Raw genomic sequence first — 21,092 nt, 5'->3', positions numbered from 1 at the left:
TTATTAATGATTTTAATTAAGGCTCCATTACTGGTAAACATTGTCTTTGTGACAAGTGGATGCTGGCAGAACCATAAAAAATAATAAAGTCTTCGCCATAGGGAAACAGAAAACCGGCAAATTTGAACAAAATGGCAGCGTTTGCGTGTTTCAGTTCCAGTAAAGAAAAAACAACAGATTCATACAAAGCTCTCATACAGCGGTTTAGAAGGGATGCAAAGAAAGAGGTTCTCATTTTTATGGTTCATTAATTTATACTCCACATTCTTTGATTATACATATACATATGTAGATGGAGCTGCGCCCTACAAACATAACCAAGAAAACGAGTCAACAATTTCAAGCATGCGTGCGTGGAAGTGCAGTTTTACACTGCGCGTCGTCGTAAATAATGTTACCAGCTTCTATGATTCTCCCAATTACTAATTAAATACGTTTAAGGTGTATATATACGTAGTGTTATTCGGTTTTAGTATCTTTATTTAGTTGTTACCTTTTTAAATAAGTCAATAACTCTAATTACAAGTTCGCGTACAAATCTGGGGCCCGATTCTATTAATTTTACTTAAGCGACCTTCGATTGACGTTCGACTCGATTCGACTGAGATCCAATCCCGACTCGATTACTATTGAAGCGTATGTGGCATTCCGCTATTTTTTCTTTGAAATAAACGTTTTTATTCTTTTCTGTCATTCAATAATGAATCATTTTGTCTGCAAATGTTTTACGATTGCAAAATGATTGCACGGCAAACTACCGTATAGACCAAAATTACCAAAATAGCATACCAATCGCACACCAATCAAATGTCAATCGAATACGATTGGTCTTTTATTAGTAGCAGAATGCCCGATATGGTTAAAACTGCTATTACGATCGTATTGCGATTCGATTACTATTCGATTTTGACATTATTAACTTAGGAGAATCGGGCCCCTGCAGAAAATACGTTGCTTCTTAAGCTATTCAGTTTTTGTATTCCGCTCTCTTTTTAGTGTTTCAATAATTTTCTTATAGGATGCAAGCTTCTTTTCTAGCCGTTCGTTTTTTTGCCTTAGACTTTTAATTTTTAGAATATGCTTCTTTTCCAGCGCTATTTTCCGCCGTAAATGACGCCTTAACTTATGTTCCTCTGGAGTATCGAAAACAGAATCAATATCTGAAAATGATTTCTCATCATCTGATCGAGTTTTATTTTGCACCTCGTCTATTTTGTCATTGATTATTGCGTCGGATTGATCATTGTTAGGTACTTGGTCCATATCATTGATATCAGTTTTAATTTGCACCTCGACTATTTCGTCTTTGATTATTGCGTCGTATTGATCATTGTAAGGTACTTGGTCTTCGACCAACACAAAACTGAAGCCCACATCACTGTGTTCACTGGAAGGTTCAGCCTCATTAGCATTAGATTTCTGAAAATAAAACCATTAATGTACACATTTTTCTGAATATTTCTGCTTCAACTCAAAAAAATAACTGTACTACTGACACTTGATAGCTTTCCGAACTAGAAAAAAACTATAAATATATAACTTATAAAACGATTCATCAAATATTTAAAATTACCTTTCCTGTCTCAGGATTCTCATTGTCATTCTCGATATCATCAGAATTCTCACTTTCACTGGACTGAACTGACGATAAAAATAATTTCTAAAAATAAGAAAAAATAAATAAACAAACAATAATTAGAGAAAGCACAGAAGATACTATAACTTTGTGGAAAATTGAACCTTGCTTGGCACTGCTTCTTTTGAAAGTCTTCGGCGCCCTTTCTTGTCGACAGTACCCATGTCCTTGCTGCGGAAGTGATCGGAACACACTACGGCACTTTTTCTTGGTGTCCACGTCTCATCTTCGCGGCTTTTTCTAATTCGGTCTATCCACCGATGTTTAATAATAGGATCATTTGGAATTCTAAAAAAATAAGATGTTACGTTGATGACCATCATTTGCTAATCAAATAATATTAGATAATATTTTCGATAAGGGTTGATTATTGGAAAGTCAGGAAATGTTTATCCCAGGAATAAAAATGGAGATTAAATCTATGATTTGATACTATTGACTAGACTGTCACTTATTACTTTTTTGCGCACTGCTTAAAAAAATAAATAATAATCCTGTAGGTACCTATACATAACATACCTGTACAATACGTGAAGTTGGAAGAATTAAAAAAAAGAAACTGGCAACACTGATCAAATATGGCGTGATTTAGTAATCATCTTAAAAACGAAAAACAAATGTGCATATTCTGGGCTACTTACCGATGGTAAGTGATGTCTTTGGGACTTTTTAACCTTCCTTTATAATTCCGACAGACTTTAATTGAACAGCACGTCATTTTATCGCTGCTGCACTTTTACTTTTTATTTTTTACTTAGCGCCCGTAATACGCGTTGACAGTTAAGCGACACGATCTGTACTGATTGGCGAGTAAGCATCTGTGAGCCAATAGTTGACTGATACTTTTTGACATATTTGCGCGCACTTGACCTGAGTACACCTGCCCTATTTATTTATTATATTATGACTTGACGCTCCATCTAGATTCTACGTAAGGCTGCCTTTTAAGTTCTGTCGTTTGGTAACCTCCCGCGATTTTTAAAAATATATATATATGCTATTTGAATCTTTTTGAATTTAGAATTCGAAAACAAAAGAATGTTTTTAAATAGGTCGAATAGTTTTATTGTATCGTCCATTCAAAGGTGACAGGTCGGTTGCAAAAATGGAAATGTGTAAGGAAAATTTGAGTGCGATAATTTTCTACAACTTTAAAAGGGGATTGTCGCGACTTCAGTACTAGAAAGAGATTAATTCTGTATTTAGTGATGTAGCACCATTCCTTAGGACCGCAGAACGCTGATATTTAGAATTTCAACCTGGGCACTCTAGCTTCAGTGACAAGCCTCGTGAAGGTCGTCCAAAAACCGCCATGATGCAAGTTTATATCGAGGCTGTGCGGCAGCTAATCCTCGCAGACGGACATGTAGCATATGGTGAAATAGAGGCATCCGTGGGCATTTCAGGGACCACAGTCAAAAATATCCTACACGAAGAACTTGGCGTAAGATAGATGATCTCTCCATGGATACCACATTTTCTTAGCGACGACCAAGAAACAGCCCTAGTAAGTTGGTGACGTCAAACTCTGCAGCGATTCGACCGAGGAGAGTCAAAGCAGGTCTATGATATAGTTAGTGATAACAAGTCCTGGATATACGCTTATGATCCGGATTCTAAGCAGCAGTCAGCTGTCTAGGTCTTCCAAGACGAGCCAAAACCGACCAAAGTCGTACGCTCGCAAAGCACTTAAAAAAAAAAATGGTTGTCTCGTTTTTGGCAAAGGGTGATCGTGTCGCCACTATTGTACTAAAATATCGCGACATGGTTACCGCTGACTCGTATACCATTGTTTGTTTGCCAAAAGTCATCACCGAATTTAGAAAAAACTATCCAAGACTTCGAATGATACTGCACCATGACAATGCAAGTTCGCGCACCGCCCGCCAAACACCGATGTTTTTGAGTTCCCAAAATGTTGTAATATTGGATCATCCACCTTACAGCTGTAACTTAAGCACTAATGATTTTAATACATTAACCAAAATTAAGAAAATTCTTCGTGGACTACCTTTCAGCACACCTGAAGAAGCTGTTGACGTATACAAATCGGCCGTTTTGACTACCCCCACTTTGGAATGGAATAAATATTTAAAAACTGATTTGAATGCATGCAAAAGTGCATTAAATATCGCTAAGTATTCTTAAAAAAATAATAAACGGTAATAACCTATTGGATTATCTATACTTATTTCAAACGACACAACTTAAAAGGCAGCCCTCGTAGACATATGAGTGTGTCGTACATCGTACCTAATCACATTAAATTAAATACGTTAATATACAGTCGACTCTCGTTAATTCGAAACTCGAGGGACTCTTAAAATATTACGAATTATCAAGTTTTTTTAATATTAAATGGTTCGAAATTTGTGAGAGGAAATAAATAAAACTTCGAATTATTAAGTGTTGATCAATTATTATTTTGTTAACTGCTATTTTATAACAATGTCAAAAGTTTAAAGACACATTTGTGTGCATACATGTATTCATAATATTAATTAATTAATCTTTCGAGACAGCTCCGTCATACAGCTTCAAAACAGATTGCTGCTTCTTAGACTGCTCTCTGACTCTGACTTACAATCTTTCCGCCTCTTTATCTCTGCAACTTTGAATTCTCGAGTGTTGGACGACTAAGAATTCGAATTAACGCGTCGTTTTGTTATACAGGGTGTTTGGCGCATGGACCGACACAATTTTTTGGGGGATTCGTGAGGCCATGTACTAGTTTTCACTCATAGACCCAATGTCCTATATGTCACTGTATTCGAGATACGATTTTTTTTGTTTGTTTTTAAAAATTACCGGAACTATCACCTTTAAAACGCTATAACTTTTCAGTCTGTTGTCGAATTTACACCAAATCACTTTCATTGCGTTCTCTGATGTATTATTATTCCAAATAAAACATAAATTCATAGCACTAGATGGAAAAAAAATACTTGTTGAGCTTCCAAAGTCTTAAAAATGAAAAAACGTATGAAAAATGTCAAATTCAAAATTAATTATAAAAAAAAGTAAAAGCTTTTATGAACTTCATTTAATAAAAAAAAAATGCCTACTTAATACCCTTTCCAACGATATGCCACATGGGTGTGAAATCATTAATAATGTCGTCACAAACCTAAAGGTACACATTAACCAGTGCCAGGGTAATGAAAACACAAAAATGTTTTAAAATGTTTTAATTAAATTTAAGTTATAAATTATGTTCAAAATGACTGCCTCTGTTGCGAATGCATGCACGGCATCTTTTTCTAATTTCTACAGTCGTCGTCCTCAGTCGCATTTCTGCTTTCATAATTTCAAAGGCGCAATTTATTCTTTCGATTAAAATTTCTCTTGTGGGTACTTCAGTCGCATACACAATTTCTTTTGCACGGCCCCAGACATAAAAATCCAAGGGCGTCAGGTCTGGTGAACGTGCAGGCCAAGGAATTGGGCCGCCTCTTCCGATCCATGAATTTGGAAAACAGTTGTCCAAATGTTCTCGCACGTCTCGCTGGTAATGTGCTGGACAGCCATCATTTTGGAAAATAATTGGTTCTCCATCTAATACTGGTAATACCAATTCAGGTAAATCTTCGAGTAAAAAATTCAAATAATTTTCTCCGGTCAGGCGCTCTGGTAAGAAATGTGGACCGATCAGGTGTCTTCCAATAACCCCCGCCCAAACGTTTACACTAAACTTAGTTTGAAAGGAACTTTGTCTTTTCTTGCGGGGATTTTGTCTTTTTTGCGCCCAATGGTGAAGGTTGTGGAGATTCACAATTCCCTCGTGATTAAAATTGGATTCATCAGTCCACAAAATTCTTTTTAAAAAATTTGTATCATCTACGTCCGTATGCATCATAAATCGGCAAAAATCGAGCCGTCTCCTGTGATCATCATCTATGAGACCTAGAACAATCCATTAAAGACTGGTAAAAATTCACTTTTTGAATGGCAAAAACTAACATAAATTTAAAAGATAAAATTAGAAAAAATAAAAGTTACTAGGTATTTATTTGAAAAACGAACCAGTAAAGCTACAAGGATATTTGTAAACGTTTAAAATAAGTGTATGGTTAAAACCATTTTAAAATACAAGTTTTTTGGGTGCAAAATTTCAGCACAATAAGGTCGAAGATAACTGGTTCAAAATTTAGTTTTACGATTTCGCCTGATAAAATAAATAAAGTACTTAACGTACCTTGAACAGAAGTGTAGTGATACGCATGCTTTCCATTTTCCCGAAGAACTGACCAAACTTTCCAAACCGACAAGTGAAGTCTTTCAGCTACAACTCGAATACTTGTCGTTGGATCCTCATCAAAAGCTTGCAAAATGCTTTCATCAATTACAACATTATGTTGCCTCACATTAACGCGAGGCTCTTGGAAATTTATGTTTCCAGTCTCCCTCAGACGTCGATAGGTTGTAGCAAACGTCTCGTGGTGTGGTATACGCCGGTTAGGATAACGCTGCTGGTAAATTCTACGCGCTTCACGAGCGTTACAATTAGCGCTGCCATATGCCAACAACATGTCAGCATACTCTTCGTTGCTGAAGTTAGGCATTGTAACAAGCACGGTGAATACACCAACAGTTTAACAGAAAAGTTCAACAAACAAAACTTAACAAAAACAAACTTTAACAAAAAACAACGAAATAGGAAAACGTGAAATACACGGACACTTCCGATAGCAGAGATAGTCAAATCTCGACTAAACAAGGATCACATAACAAACTCCAACCCAATGATAGACAAAGACAAGAGATATTTTTCATGCGTAAGAAAGAGACAGGCAGTTTACCTGCCGGATCTGAAACGTTCCAGTCACATTTGGAGAACCGATTTGCCGCCGTGGAAACCACAACAGACGTTAACCAGAACCACGAATATGTGGTTCGGATCCTCAGGGAGGAAGGTTCGAGATTCTGTAACATGCAGCGTAAGGGCAAGAAATCAAAGCTTTCGGAAGAGACATTAGGACTTATGAAGAAACGACGTGAAAACCCGCCTGTCACTTCGTCAGCTAAGCGAGCTCTAAACCAAGAGATCAACAAGCACGTACGACGCGACCTCCGGTGCTCCAATACTCTTGCCATTGAAAGAGCAATTGAGCTGAATCGGGGGTCAAAGGTGTTCGTACAATCTCTTGGAAGAAGCCACTTGACGAAGCTGACCACAGCAAGCGGAGAAGTCGTTTCTTCGGTGCCGGCAGTCCTTTCGGAAGTGGAAAATTTCTATGGCCGGTTATACGCATCGCATGCATCCCGACCTGATCCCGGAAATGAGGATTCTAGAGCCACATTAACACGCCATTTCACCGAAGACCTGCCAGAAGTCAGCAGTGGCGAAATCGAGATCGCTCTGAGACAGCTCAAAAATGGAAAAGCCCCTGGCGAGGATGGCATTACAACAGAGCTACTAAAAGCAGGAGGAAAGCCCGTACTGGGGGAGCTCCAGAAGCTTTTTAATGCCGTCCTGTTTGAAGGGAGAACTCCAGAGGCGTGGAGTAGGAGTGTTGTCGTCCTGTTCTTCAAAAAGGGAGACAAAACCCAGTTGAAGAACTATCGACCCATTTCCCTCCTAAGCCACGTCTATAAGCTGTTCTCAAGAGTGATCACGAACCGACTTGCGCGAAGACTCGACGAATTCCAACCACCGGAGCAGGCTGGGTTTCGGAGCGGATACGGCACCATAGACCACATCCACACAGTGCGGCAGATTATACAGAAGACCGAAGAGTATAATCAGCCCCTGTGTCTAGCATTTGTGGACTATGAGAAGGCCTTTGACTCGGTTGAAATCTGGTCTGTTCTGGAGTCCCTGCAGCGTTGTCAAGTAGATTGGCGATACATCCAAGTGATGAGATGTCTCTACGAAGCCGCTACAATGTCCGTCCAAGTACAGAATCAGCAAACAAGGCCCATACCGTTGCATCGAGGAGTGAGACAAGGGGATGTTATTTCCCCGAAACTGTTCACTAATGCAATGGAGGATATGTTCAAGACGCTGAACTGGAAAGGACGCGGCATCAACATCAATGGCGAACACATCTCTCACTTGCGATTTGCCGACGATATCGTCATCATGGCGGAAACGCTGCAGGACCTACAACAGATGCTGAACGACCTGGCTGAATCTTCTCTACGCATCGGCCTACGGATGAACTTGGACAAAACCAAGGTCATGTTCAATGAACATGTTCTACCGGAACCGATAGCGATACACGGCGCCGTTCTCGAAGTTGTTCGGAAATATGTTTACCTCGGGCAGACATTGCAGTTAGGTAGAAACAACTTTGAGGACGAGGTGAATAGGAGAATTCAGTTGGGTTGGGCTGCATTTGGGAAGCTACGTCGAGTCCTAACATCGTCGATCCCACAGTGCCTAAAGACAAAAGTCTTCAATCAGTGCGTCCTACCTGTCATGACTTACGGAGCCGAAACGTGGACACTGTCGGTGCGGCTGGTTCACAAGTTTAAAGTCGCTCAGCGGGCTATGGAAAGGGCTATGCTCGGCATTTCTCTGAGGGATCGCATCAGAAATGAGGTAATCCGTCAGAGAACCAAGGTCATCGACATAGCCCACCGAATCAGCAAGCTGAAGTGGCAGTGGGCTGGCCATATTAGCCGAAGAACCGATAACCGTTGGGGTAAACGAGTTCTGGAGTGGAGACCACGCCTCGGCAAACGTAGTGTAGGACGTCCTCAGGCACGGTGGAGTGATGACTTGCGTAAGGCGGCTGGCAGGAGCTGGATGCGAGAAGCCGAAAATCGATCTCAGTGGCGTGCACTTGGAGAGGCCTATGTCCAGCAGTGGACTGCGATAGGCTGATGATGAGTTTACCTGCCAATTACCTGCTTACCATTGTTCTATCAAACGGGTTCGTTGTTAGAGACGTTAGAGTGCGTGTTCGTTCCTGCTCTGATTTTGACGACATTATTAATGATTTCACACCCATGTGGCATATCGTTGGAAAGGGTATTAAGTAGGCAATTTTTTTTTATTAAACGAAGTTCATAAAAGCTTTTACTTTTTTTTATAATTAATTTTGAATTTGACATTTTTCATACGTTTTTTCATTTTTAAGAGTTTGGAAGCTCAACAAGTATTTTTTTTCCATCTAGTGCTATGAATTTATGTTTTATTTGGAATAATAATACATCAGAGAACGCAATGAAAGTGATTTGGTGTAAATTCGACAACAGACTGAAAAGTTATAGCGTTTTAAAGGTGATAGTTCCGGTAATTTTTAAAAACAAACAAAAAAAATCGTATCTCGAATACAGTGACATATAGGACATTGGGTCTATGAGTGAAAACTAGTACATGGCCTCACGAATCCCCCAAAAATTTTTGTCGGTCCATGCGCCAAACACCCTGTATAGCAATGCTTTTTTCGTTCGAATTACCAAGTGCATAAAAATGTATTGATTTAGTTCGAAATACAAAGAGATTTTGTAGGGAACTCGTGATAACTTTGAATTAACGAGAGGTTCGAAATATCGCAGGTTTGAATTAACAAGAGTCGACTGTATATGTTATCGGCAACTCCCTCGAAAACTGACAGCTGGCAACTGGTCAAAACATTCGATACTCCTAACTTTATCTCTGCTTTGCACATAGGCTTGCCAGATTCAGGTATTTCGATTCCGGGACAATTCGAGGATTAGCTACGAAAATAAAATTAAATTATAAATTTAAAAAAACCCCCGCCCCAAAAAATTAAGCCATTAAACCCTATAAAAAGCAAAAAATAACTTTAAACACTATGTAAGTACCAACTAAAGCATGTCAGACTAAACTAAATTTTGTCGTGTCGGGGGACCGCTCTAATTTATTAGCCTAACGTTAGATGTAATTATATAGGTAGGTACTACTACATTATATATGTCACCGTAAGATTACAAACATCGTTAGATTACAATCTATCTCGAGAGATTGTAAACTGTCGAATTATTGTAAACCGTAACACCTGATTGCAATTTAACGCATTATTTTTCGCTATATTATAATCTATCGATGAGAAATTGTCAAATTGTCAACTGTCCGAAAGCTCTCCCTGATTGGTCAGTCTTTTTGTAAGATCGAGAGCGATGTAGAGCGGTCAAATTGTCAACTGGCGTAGAACGGAATGCATCTTGCGCGCTGATTGGTAGAACGTCAAAAAAGACAATGTTCTTTGCAACTCCCGGTGTCACAGCTCTTTGACGTGCAAAAATAAGTGACGGTTTAATTTTTTATAAAATCAAAAATTGTACTTAATTTTTAAGACTCAAATTACACACAATTAAAAATTGTATTAAAATTGAAGTTAGTGACGAAAACGAATCGCTGCAAAACCGACTCCACGTAGTCTTGTCTGCCCTACCCCTAGAGTGCAATTCAAAACCGCGTAGGCGCGGAGGGGCGAGGCGGCCTGCGAGCTGAGGCGCAGGTAGTTTCAGCGCTCGCCGCCGCGGCTGAGGCTGGCCGGCTCCGCCGGCCAGCAAGCCGAAGCTGCGGTGGTGAGCGTGAAAACCATCTGCGACGATAAGCTCGCATGGGACCGCCGGAGCCCCGCAGCGCCGGAGCCGTGACAGAAGTTATGCTTGCTACATGTTGCATGCTTACTTCCATGCTGGGTCAATTAATATGGGATGTGTTATATTTTAAACAAAAAACTCAGTAGGTACGAGTTAAAAAATTAGAAGGTAAATAAATATTTTTATGATGTCATTTAATAGTATTTAAGAAGTTTACTGTTAGAATGCATGCTACAAATTTAGATGCAAAAAAATAACCATCATGCTGAGTTGTATTTAGAGTGGAAGATAACTCGTGGCTAAGATAGTATTATTTAGATGCTCGACGCTTTATTAATTGTGGCTGACTTAGTAATTTAGAAGGCAACATACATTTTTGGGGGCGAATAATGATATTAAAAAGAACCCTGTTTAATTAGCACCCCTTTTATTTTATTTTTAAATATTAGTTTGTATTTGAAGACAAAATACCTAACTGTATTTTTATAAGAGTTATTTTTATATAAATTTAATACTTGAAGAATTTTTGAAGAGCATTTATTTTATTTAACTGACACCTCTATTTCATTCCTAACTCTACGGGAACTCCATGGGAACAGAACGGCTGGTCGTGATTGGTCGATCTTACAAAAAGACTGACCAATCAGAGAGAGCTTTCGGACAGTTGACAATTTGACAATTTCTCATCGATAGATTATAATATAGCGAAAAATAATGCGTTAAATTGCAATCAGATGTTACGGTTCACAATAATTCGACAGTTTACAATCTCTCGAGATAGATTGTAATCTAACGATGTTTGTAATCTTACGGTAACATATATACTACTTATAACTTTGTATATAATTGTGTTTACATACGTGTTTTTTTATACGAATGTTGTAATTAGGTAGGTATCATTTGATTTATGTTAGTATTTTTAAAGGTAAAAAGCGGTCCCCGACACGTCAAATTTAGTTTAGTCTGACATGCTTTAGTTGGTACTTACGTAGTGTTTAGTTATTTTTTGCTTTTTAAAGGGTTTAATGGCTTAATTTTTTGGGGCGGGGGTTTTTTTAAATTTATAATTTTATTTTATTTCACGCTTTTTGAAGGAGCTCCTTAATTTTTCCTTCTTACATTTAATTTGATCTCGGCCAAAGACATCGGCCTCATGACAAACTGGCTCTGGGAGAATTGCACAGATTGAGAAACAATAAAGACTAACCTTTGGTCATACTAAATTTTCAGCAAAAATATAAATCGGTTTATCCGTTTCATTCCGGCATTCCAGGGTTTCATCCGTCACATCCCATTTCTTGCATCAGGTTCTCGTCAATTAGAAACATGAAGAGGACTCGTCAAGACAAATTCAACGAGCCCAAACTCGATGCGTTTACTAAAAGGCAGTTCAGGGTTACGTCTCCTATCTTCGTGCCCTAACAGCAGACCAGCTCAGTGGTTCCAGAAGACATTAGTGTTTCAAATTTCAGATCCCACATATGCTTGCAAGTAACTGAGCGTGTAACATTCCTATCACACCTATCAAACGAGCTGATGACCTTGAAGACCTGAACCGATTTCTAAGAACTCTTCTTTGCTAAGAACACTCCCGAATGACATTCCTTTCAAACAAAAAAAACCGCATTACAATCGGATCATCCGTTTGGGAGCTACGATGCCACATACACACACACACACACACACACACACACACACACACACACACACACACACACACACACACACACACACACAGACACGTCAAACTTATAACACCCCGTCGTTTTTGCGTCGGGGGTTAAAAATATGAAAAATTAGAATACCTTTACCATCTATATTTTTTGCCTTTATTCAGAATTCGCATGTTTGAAGACTGTTTTTGCAGTCCTTTCAAAAGACTTGTGAAATCTGGGCTCTTTAAAACGAATTAGGTACTACGAAACATCCGATACAATCAAAGTCGTAGATATAGGTAGGTAGGTATGCGGTTTATGTTTAGGGGCAGTTATTCTTAAAGGATATAGTCAATTATTCATAATAGGTATGGCTTTGCTGAATCTAACAATCGTTAGCTATGTATTGCTTGGGCGGTTTGTGCAGGAAACCTTGGGCTGGTTTCCGGGGTGGTGGAATTCATGTTTTTTTTGAGGCGCCTAGACCAACATCTTTATAATAATTCCCTGTTACTCAAACTATAAGGTGATCTCTATGCAACCTTAAAACTAGGGCTTGTTGACCTTACTTAAAAAGCCTTTAAGCTTCAGAATATCTAATAATAAACTTATTTTGAAACAGCTGGGAGACCAACCCCAAATATCCAATGCAGGCTTCCGTTTCCACACCGACCGCAAGGCGAAGAGTACCCATAATTTCAAGGACTTTATCTACAACGTCAGGATGAAGATGTTCCACGGTTCCACTGTACTTCTCTCTGACAACCCGACGCCAATCTTCAAATGTTTTGTGCGCCTCATAGAACGCCTCAAACTCCATGATGGCCTCAGATCTAGCGCTTACTACGGGGAAATAAAAAAAATAATCACAGGGTTCATGAATTACTTTACATTCACGATAGATGACGTAATAAAAAAAATAGATAAATACCTTCATTTCTTGGATAACAAACTTTTTGTGAAACTGATAAATGACACGATAACTATTTATGAGCAAAACCAGGCTGCTTTCCTCAAAGAGTATCTTCCGCTGAACAATGAAGTAGAGAAATTTAAATACCAACAAGTCATAGACGGACAGGCCAAGTTCTTGGAGGAACTCAGGCAGACAAGAGATGCTTGGGAGTTCAGACAAGACAGATTGCACGAGTTTGCAAAGGAATATTTCGAGGAGTCTCTTAAGAAAGTTAATTACCTGTGCACCTTTGCACATACATATCTTTCAGTGATGTTAGCTGACCGAGTAAGTACCTACCGCTAGATGTTTGTTCATGTATTTGGTACCTAATTATAACTAAGCAAACCTACGATACAGTTGAAATGCGGGAGCAAATTATATTTCTCGTTTTGACCTAGCTGGACTAGTCATTTGGCTAGATTCACTGAAGTTCTACTTAGGTATCAATACTTAGTTCCGCCCGCGGTTTCAATCGCTTCCCCAGATAACTGTTTCCCGTAGCCGAATGGTGACAAAAATCCTACCCTATTTCCTTCTTCAGTCATTCGGTTCAGCCATTCTTGAGTTATAAGTAGTGTAAGTAACACGAACTTCTTTTATACATATTTAGCTCTTAGATTTAGCGCAGTCTATCAACATCAAATTATTTCAGCTTTACGAAATAGCAGTGAGCGTGGAAGAGACGGTAGACCGCATGAATACAAACATGCGCAAATACAATGAACAGTGTAACGAAAAGATGAACACACTCATACACAATCTCTATGAGAAGAATAAGGAACATTTGCAAATATATAGACGACATAAGAAGCGATCCGTCGATACTGCTGAAGTTAGTACCTTATAATTACTACCCTCTATGCCGTGTGCGTTCGCGCAGCGGAATGTTGTTGAATTTAAAGATTTTAATTATGCAGATAATTAGTGTAAGACGTCCTATAATTGTGTATGGTAAATAAAAATTTGTGTATGCAGCCATTGTGGAGAAATTCACCAAAAACAGATTCCGCTGGGCGAACGTTGGCGAACGTTGTCCTGGCGGAACTTTTTTTAATCCATAGACTTTAGAAGAAAAGAGATGTGTCCGAAAATTAGTGTGTATTTGTGTATAATTGATTATGTATGAATGAAATCAGTGCATGCATAAACTTCGGAGAAATTCAAGTTTCCGCTACGCGAACGTTTGGCCATTAGCTAGTTTTCATATAAAGCGCTTACATAGAGAGCTGTAGATTTTTACGTACGTTGTTTTGAATTTGTTTATATTTGTTTAAAAAACAGATTTAGAAAAAGTCGTAGGGTTTAAAAGATAAAAATATAAACGTAAAATACACTTATTAGGTCTTAGTTCTTAAAGTATGCAGTTTGGGGCCTAGATTTTCACGTTTACACAAACCTTGTAAGTGTCTCCAACATGTTGCCAAGTATCAATGATGTTCCGTTAGTAATTAAAAAGTTATAGGATATTTTACCATGAATAGATCACTGTTTACAAAGCAGTCGAATATCACGACGTTCTAAAGGAATTGCATGGTAAAATGTATGCCAATAATTAGTTTAATCATTCAACTATTCACTTGCAAAATTTCATGTCATTAAATTCAGTAATTAAAGAAAGACAATTATAATACTGACGGAGCATCGAAACCCTACATAATCCGACCAAGTTCGGATAGCTACAAAAAAGCGGCCGTGCCATATGTCTAAGCAACGTTCTTAACTTGGTAGGTTAGTATTTATTAATATGGTACAGTTGCGTACACATGCGTTAGGAAAAAATAAAACAATTGTATTTCTTGATTGAAAAATATTTTTTTAATAATAATGCCACTATCTACGATAAAAATAAATTTCAATTAACAAGTACTTCTCTATTTAAATATCCGTGTACAAAAATATTTTTATTATTATTACTTACATAAATTACTTAACTACGTGATTAAAAATAACGTTAATAAACGTTACGTATTTTAACTAAAATGTCGTAGATAGTGGCGTTATTATTAAAAAAATATTTTTCATTCAAGAAATGTAATTGTTTTATTTTTGCCTAAAGCTTGTGTACGCAACTGTACCATATTAATAAATATACTAACCTTCCAAGTTAAGAACGTTTCTTAGACATATGGCACGGCCGCTTTTTTGTAGCTATCCGAACTTGGTCGGATTATGTAGGTTTTCGATGCTCCGTCAGTATTATAATTGTCTTTCTTTAATTACTGAATTTAATGACATGAAATTTTGCAAGTGAATAGTTGAATGATTAAACTAATTATTGGCATACATTTTACCATGCAATTCCTTTAGAACGTCGTGATATTCGACTGCTTTGTAAACAGTGATCTATTCATGGTAAAATATCCTATAACTTTTTAATTACTAACGGAACATCATTGATACTTGGCAACATGTTGGAGACACTTACAAGGTTTGTGTAAACGTGAAAATCTAGACCCCAAACTGCATACTTTAAGAACTAAGACCTAATAAGTGTATTTTACGTTTATATTTTTATCTTTTAAACCCTACGACTTTTTCTAAATCTGTTTTTTAAACTAATATAAACAAATTCAAAACAACGTATGTAAAAATCTACAGCTCTCTATGTAAGCGCTTTATATGAAAACTAGCTAATGGCCAAACGTTCGCGTAGCGGAAACTTGAATTTCTCCGAAGTTTATGCATGCACTGATTTCATTCATACATAATCAATTATACACAAATACACACTAATTTTCGGACACATCTCTTTTCTTCTAAAGTCTATGGATTAAAAAAAGTTCCGCCAGGACGACGTTCGCCAACGTTCGCCCAGCGGAATCTGTTTTTGGTGAATTTCTCCACAATGGCTGCATACACAAATTTTTATTTACCATACACAATTATAGGACGTCTTACACTAATTATCTGCATAATTAAAATCTTTAAATTCAACAACATTCCGCTGCGCGAACGCACACCTCTATGCCTTCTAATAGAAAAAAAAAACATGGAACGCCATAATATGGTGGTTCTTTTGAACCAGTAGTTTATCTTAGAAAGGCCTGAGTTCTAGCTGTGGGAAAATATTATCATGTGGTAAACTTAAGTCACTAACTGAGGAAAAAATCCAGAACATAAACTTACAATATCATTCAGGTAACCCGAAGTATAGATGTGCTGAGGGACAAGATAGAGCAGTACGGTAACGAAGAGACTATTGCTCGATTGGAGCTAGAAACTCGATATTGGAATAAAAGACTAAAGGACTTCAATGAGATCGCTACCATTCTGACTAAAATACGCTCCGAACTCGACCATCTGGAAACAGATATAGAGAAATATAACTCTATTAGGTAAGTCTGTTACAATAAAAATTTTGTCCTCCAGGGACCCGATTCTCCTAAGTTAATAATGTCAAAATCGAATAGAAATCGAATCGCAATATGATCGCAATAGCAGTTTTAACCATATCGGGCATTCTGCTACTAATAAAAGACCAATCGTATTCGATTGACATTTGATTGGTGTGCGATTGGTCTGCTATTTTGGTAATTTTGGTCTATACGGTAGTTTGCTGTACAATCATTTTGCAATCGTAAATCATTTGCAGACAAAATGATTCATTATTGAATGACAGAAAAGGATAAAAACGTTTATTTCAAAGAAAAAATAGCGGAATGCCACATACGCTTCAATCGTAATCGAGTCGGGATCGGATCTCAGTCGAATCGAGTCGAACGTGAATCGTATGTCGCTTAAGTAAAATTAGGAGAATCGGGCCCCTGCTGTTTACGCAACTGACCGTGCTTATTGGAAATTTAAGCGTGAATTATTTGAGTTTTACGATGTATCTGCCCAAATATGCTTCTTTCAGCCTACATCCTTATATGCATACTTACCTACTACTTTTATTCACCCTTTAACACGTCGCCTTTTACAGTACCTACCCTTACTTCGTTTCCTTGGTTTTCACTTTCTTTTCAGCTATCGTACTTAACTTCATTTCATTAGGGCAAAAGTCCTAGTTGGTACAGGTAGTGTCCTTTCTTATATTAAAATTCCTAATCAAGAAACCTCTTTTTCGATCCTTGACAGTCTTATAGTCAGTTTACTATACCTATGATCAGAAAACAGGCAATTTAATAAATTAACTTTCAAGGTCGATGGAATTACCGAGTGCTAAGACCGTGTGTTTTGAACTAATTGGTGAGAATTTGAGAGAGAGGATAGCGTATCTTCATGCAAAACAATTGGAGATGTCCAAAACGCTTATAACTTTCTTCTGTGTAAGGGGTAAGTGGTAACTTCCTACCTTATACCTGCGTTAGGATTTACATAAGTAGTTCGGGCGCTTCGGGTAGTTCGAGCGCCAACTCACAATGTCAAATTTTCTTCCTGCAATTGACGCCAATAGAATTCCCTTACCTATGGTTACTTACGTACCTAACTGCCTACCTTCTTAATTTTGGTTAAAAAATAAAAGCGCATTACATCCTGCACCCATGCCTTGATTTCTAACATTTAATTTTGGAGACTAAAAACCTGGTTAGAAGAACAAACTTCAAGTTTTGAAATGTATTTTTCTTTCTTCCTCAACTTAGGAACTGATCGTATCCTATACACGGACAGCGTTGGCTCGTACTATTGTGACGAGTTCAACCATCAGAACTACATCACCAACTTCGGCTTGAAGTTCTTCCACGTCAATTGTTACGGAGAATTTTCTGAGGTCAGATTTAATACTGGACACCTTTCCTGTACTTTTACAACAATCCAATCCTTAGTTTTAGAAGTAAAGTGCTTCAGAATAGCCTCTCTGATTGGTTGATCACGTCAGCAAGCTCTTACCCTACTTTTCACCATTCTATTTAGATTTTTTTATAAATTCGTGGGATATTGCAGCTTTAGACACAAATCCAGCAATGCTTTGTACTTAATAGGAAATAAAATATAGTTAACTTTTATATTATCATAAAACAGAATTTAGAAACCGAGCCTTACTACTTCGACGAAAATGGCCGTTACATTCTCCGTAACGGCGAGAAGTTCCACCAAGTTGCACCGTGCACCAGCGAGTACAAGTTAGGCGAAGATGGCTTGTTCAAGAAGGTTACCAAAGATTGTGGACATTCGGAGAAAGTTAACCCTGACTGTCGCCTGGAGATCAAGGATCTGACTGACGTTGTTATCTTGCCTAAGAACACTGACCTCATTGATATGAGTGATGGTAAGTTCATTTTGTAACTGTTATTTTTTTAAACTATTAAGCGTTATTTCTAGAGCTGCTGGTGATAGGTCACTGATAGCTGATGATTGATAGCTCATTTGTCAAAGCGAAAGTCTAATAATAAATTTAAGTGCCTATATTTGAAGGAATACTTCAACACATAAGTACAATTGGAGTAAATTTCAGTGACTCTGGACGCTGAAGCCGTCAAATATCTCTGGGATAGCTTCGGTATGATACTGCCCGAAGTGTTGAATGAGGTCGCCAGTAGACAGCCCAAGAATCCCATTCACTACATGGCCCATATACTGCTGAAGCGCCGGTAAGTTGCGAAGCATATGTTTGTGCTTTTTTCTCCAGAAGTGTTTAATAATACAGTCATCCCCCTGCCCCTATCCAAATTTTATATGGGGTTGGCACAGCATGTTTTCTCCATTCATACTCTTCTATCTGCCAATATCTCACAAGTAACTTTTTATTTAACCATATCGTATAATTATACAAATGTAGAATTTTACTGGATCCATTTCGTTACATTTTCGAACTGGAGTCCAGATCACTGAAATATACGCTTCCAAAAGCTGGGATACCATAATATTTAGATAGATCATGTAGGTACTCATAGATATTTACATAGACCACTCAATAACTTTGACAAGACTTTCAGAATTATAATAGCCGATGTTCTGAACATTTCAGATTTGAATCAACCCATACAGAATTACGTGAGCTAAGGAGGTTAGCTGACCAATACCGTAAGAAGTTCTACAATGAAAGACGAGATGTAAGTTTTATTTATACCTTATGTGTTGCCAGTATATTTATGCTGCGCCAGCCATAAGTTATAATTTTTTTAACCTAATCATTTTGATATATCTTATTTTGAATTACCAATGTATTAGTTCTCTACATTCCCATGTTCACTGACGACATAAAATAACAAAGCTTTTTTTTAAATTGAACGCAAAAATTCATAGTAAACAGTAGTTTTAAGAAAACTGACATATTGTCGCTAAACTAAAATTTAAGTAAAAAGAGTACTGTAAGTTTTTATAGAGTAACAACGACATTACGTCATTCTTGATACCTTTATAAGTTAACAATGGAGTTAAGGGTGCATCTACACGGAGCAAGTACCTAGCGCATGTTGACGCACGTGCACGTGCAAAGGTTATATGCATGTCAAAAACATGCGGGTCCAACGACTCGCGTGTGTACCAAAGCAAGACACCCACTCTTTGCTGCTGTACTAGATACCACTAGATGCTCTTGTCAATTGCGCATGTTAACTTGCTCCAGCTATTTGCAACGTGTAGATGCATCCTTATTGTGTCGGTACACTAGGGCCTAACGAAGTGAAAAGAGTCCTCTCGAAGTATTCATAGAACATTTTTGGTCGCATTCTTGATACACACCTCCATAAATTAACAATGGCAATTACTTCACATACTTACTTGATTCTCACCATAGAAAGCTGCCGAGGAGAGGAAGACTTGGAAGGAGAAGAACTTGCATCGTCGCAAGCCGGACGTATACGAGGACTCGGCAGAACTGGCGCAGTTCTCGCAGCAGGCCACAGCTTCACAATTCATTAATAACATGCAATTCTATAGTTAATTCTTATTTATTTTTATAGTGCAACGAGTTACTTTATTATCTGTTATCAACATTGTCCAAATTGAAATAAGATCTAAACTCGTTTGAACCCAGAGTCCTCAGAAGCTAAGAAGTTAAACGACCAATAGAATTTCTTCGTTCGATGATAGAATATTTTTGAATAACGAAATTCTATTGATTGTTTATAAGCTTAGGAGAAGAGTTGGTGGGGGCTGCGCATAACATGGCTTTGACTTGAAGACTCTTTAACTTTCCAAGACACAGTTCGATAGATTTTAAATATTTAGGTAGGACTTACAGCATGAATACATTCGTTGCATTTTTGTTTTTACTTATAAATGATTGATTTTTAATAATAATATGTAGATACTTACTTTTAGACAGTGTGTGCAAAATTAACAGATTTTTTCTTCGGTCGGGTAACCTTACTTAGGAATTTGTAAAATTAATCGTGATTAAATCATGTTTATCACATTTTGCTCTTTTGTTTCCGGCAGCGCTTGCGCATACTTTATATTTCTTTTATGTGACTAACATCCAATTTGTGTTTTTACTAATGAGGAGTCAATTATGGAGTTCTAAGTACCGATTTGAAACACAAATACACATTATAAATATTTTATTTTCATGTAACCTAAACACTACTCTACTTCGAATGTGTGAATGTGTAGATAGTCCAGAATGTATTTGAAAAATATCGCTTATTGACACTATAAACTTTAATACCATACAAATTACACTTTCGAGTCGACTGTACACAGATAAGTAAGCTTTATATTGTCTATGCCAAATAATTCGCATGACAGATAATAGGGAACATGTTTTATAATGCCGAAACAAAAAGTAGGGCGAGTACCTAGGATTTATTTGTGAGCTGTATATTAAAGCCATGTATTCACTGGGAAACAATGTTTCAGATACACAGTTTCTGAAACATCACGTAGATGTTTACAGCAACAATATTTCGGAAACTGCCGTCCACACCGTCAGATGTTTACAATATGTCGCCCGAGGAAGTAGTGTTGTTGTGTGGTGCCTACATTTATTTACATAAGTCCATTTCTAGTAAAAAGAAAAGAGAAATTACTTGCTATGAAGACATTTATTTGGCGTTTATAAACAAATGAAACACGCGTCCACACTTGTATCCATATGTTGCGCAACAGATTTGTTTCTGTGCTCCCCGCCACGGGTGGGGAGCACAGAAACATTCGATAAACACGTAGTGTTTACAGAAACAAAATTATATGTTTCTGAAACAAAATTATTTGTTTCAGAAACACGTAGATTTTGTTTCTGAAACAGTGTTTATAAACAATTGTTTCTCAGTGAATACATGGCTTTAATCAGGCTCTCTTTAACGTTTTAGATCATTATGACCATCACTCGTAATCTTGCATTCATATTTTCTGATGAAGCCCGATTCAAACATACAGCTATCAATGAAACTTCACCCTAATATGCCACACTGCGATACCACAAAGCGGGAGACAATTA

General features: G+C 37.6%; 2 protein-coding genes across 3 annotated transcripts; one reads left to right on the top strand and one right to left on the bottom strand.

Moving 5' to 3' along the window:
- Positions 1–462: 462 nt before the first annotated feature.
- On the bottom strand, positions 463–2,515 carry LOC124640421. Its single transcript, XM_047178190.1, has 5 exons — positions 2,278–2,515; positions 1,741–1,924; positions 1,574–1,660; positions 938–1,419; positions 463–539 (listed from the first exon to the last, which is right to left on the bottom strand). Exons 1-4 carry the CDS (start codon positions 2,352–2,354, stop codon positions 964–966), a joined length of 804 nt encoding a protein of 267 aa, XP_047034146.1. The 5' UTR covers positions 2,355–2,515; the 3' UTR covers positions 463–539; positions 938–963.
- Positions 2,136–20,069, top strand: LOC124640419. Of its 2 annotated transcripts, XM_047178187.1 has the most exons (10): positions 2,165–2,282; positions 12,434–13,054; positions 13,422–13,601; positions 15,908–16,104; positions 16,911–17,044; positions 17,353–17,480; positions 17,732–17,978; positions 18,165–18,300; positions 18,678–18,762; positions 19,449–20,069. In XM_047178187.1, the coding sequence occupies exons 1-10, from the start codon at positions 2,280–2,282 to the stop codon at positions 19,593–19,595; spliced, it is 1,878 nt and encodes a 625-aa protein (XP_047034143.1). In that variant the 5' UTR covers positions 2,165–2,279; the 3' UTR covers positions 19,596–20,069. The 2 variants fall into 2 exon arrangements, 1 of the variants encoding a protein (XP_047034143.1); XR_006985546.1 differs by lacking the exon at positions 18,165–18,300 and having other exon boundaries at positions 2,136–2,282; positions 19,449–19,588.
- The last annotated feature ends 1,023 nt before the right edge of the window (positions 20,070–21,092 follow it).

The sequence above is a fragment of the Helicoverpa zea genome, chromosome 20 (genome assembly GCF_022581195.2).
Source record: "Helicoverpa zea isolate HzStark_Cry1AcR chromosome 20, ilHelZeax1.1, whole genome shotgun sequence".
NCBI classification, from domain to species: Eukaryota; Metazoa; Arthropoda; class Insecta; order Lepidoptera; family Noctuidae; genus Helicoverpa; species Helicoverpa zea.
Note: the sequence above shows the minus strand (reverse complement) of the source record. Positions and strands in the feature narration are given on the sequence as shown.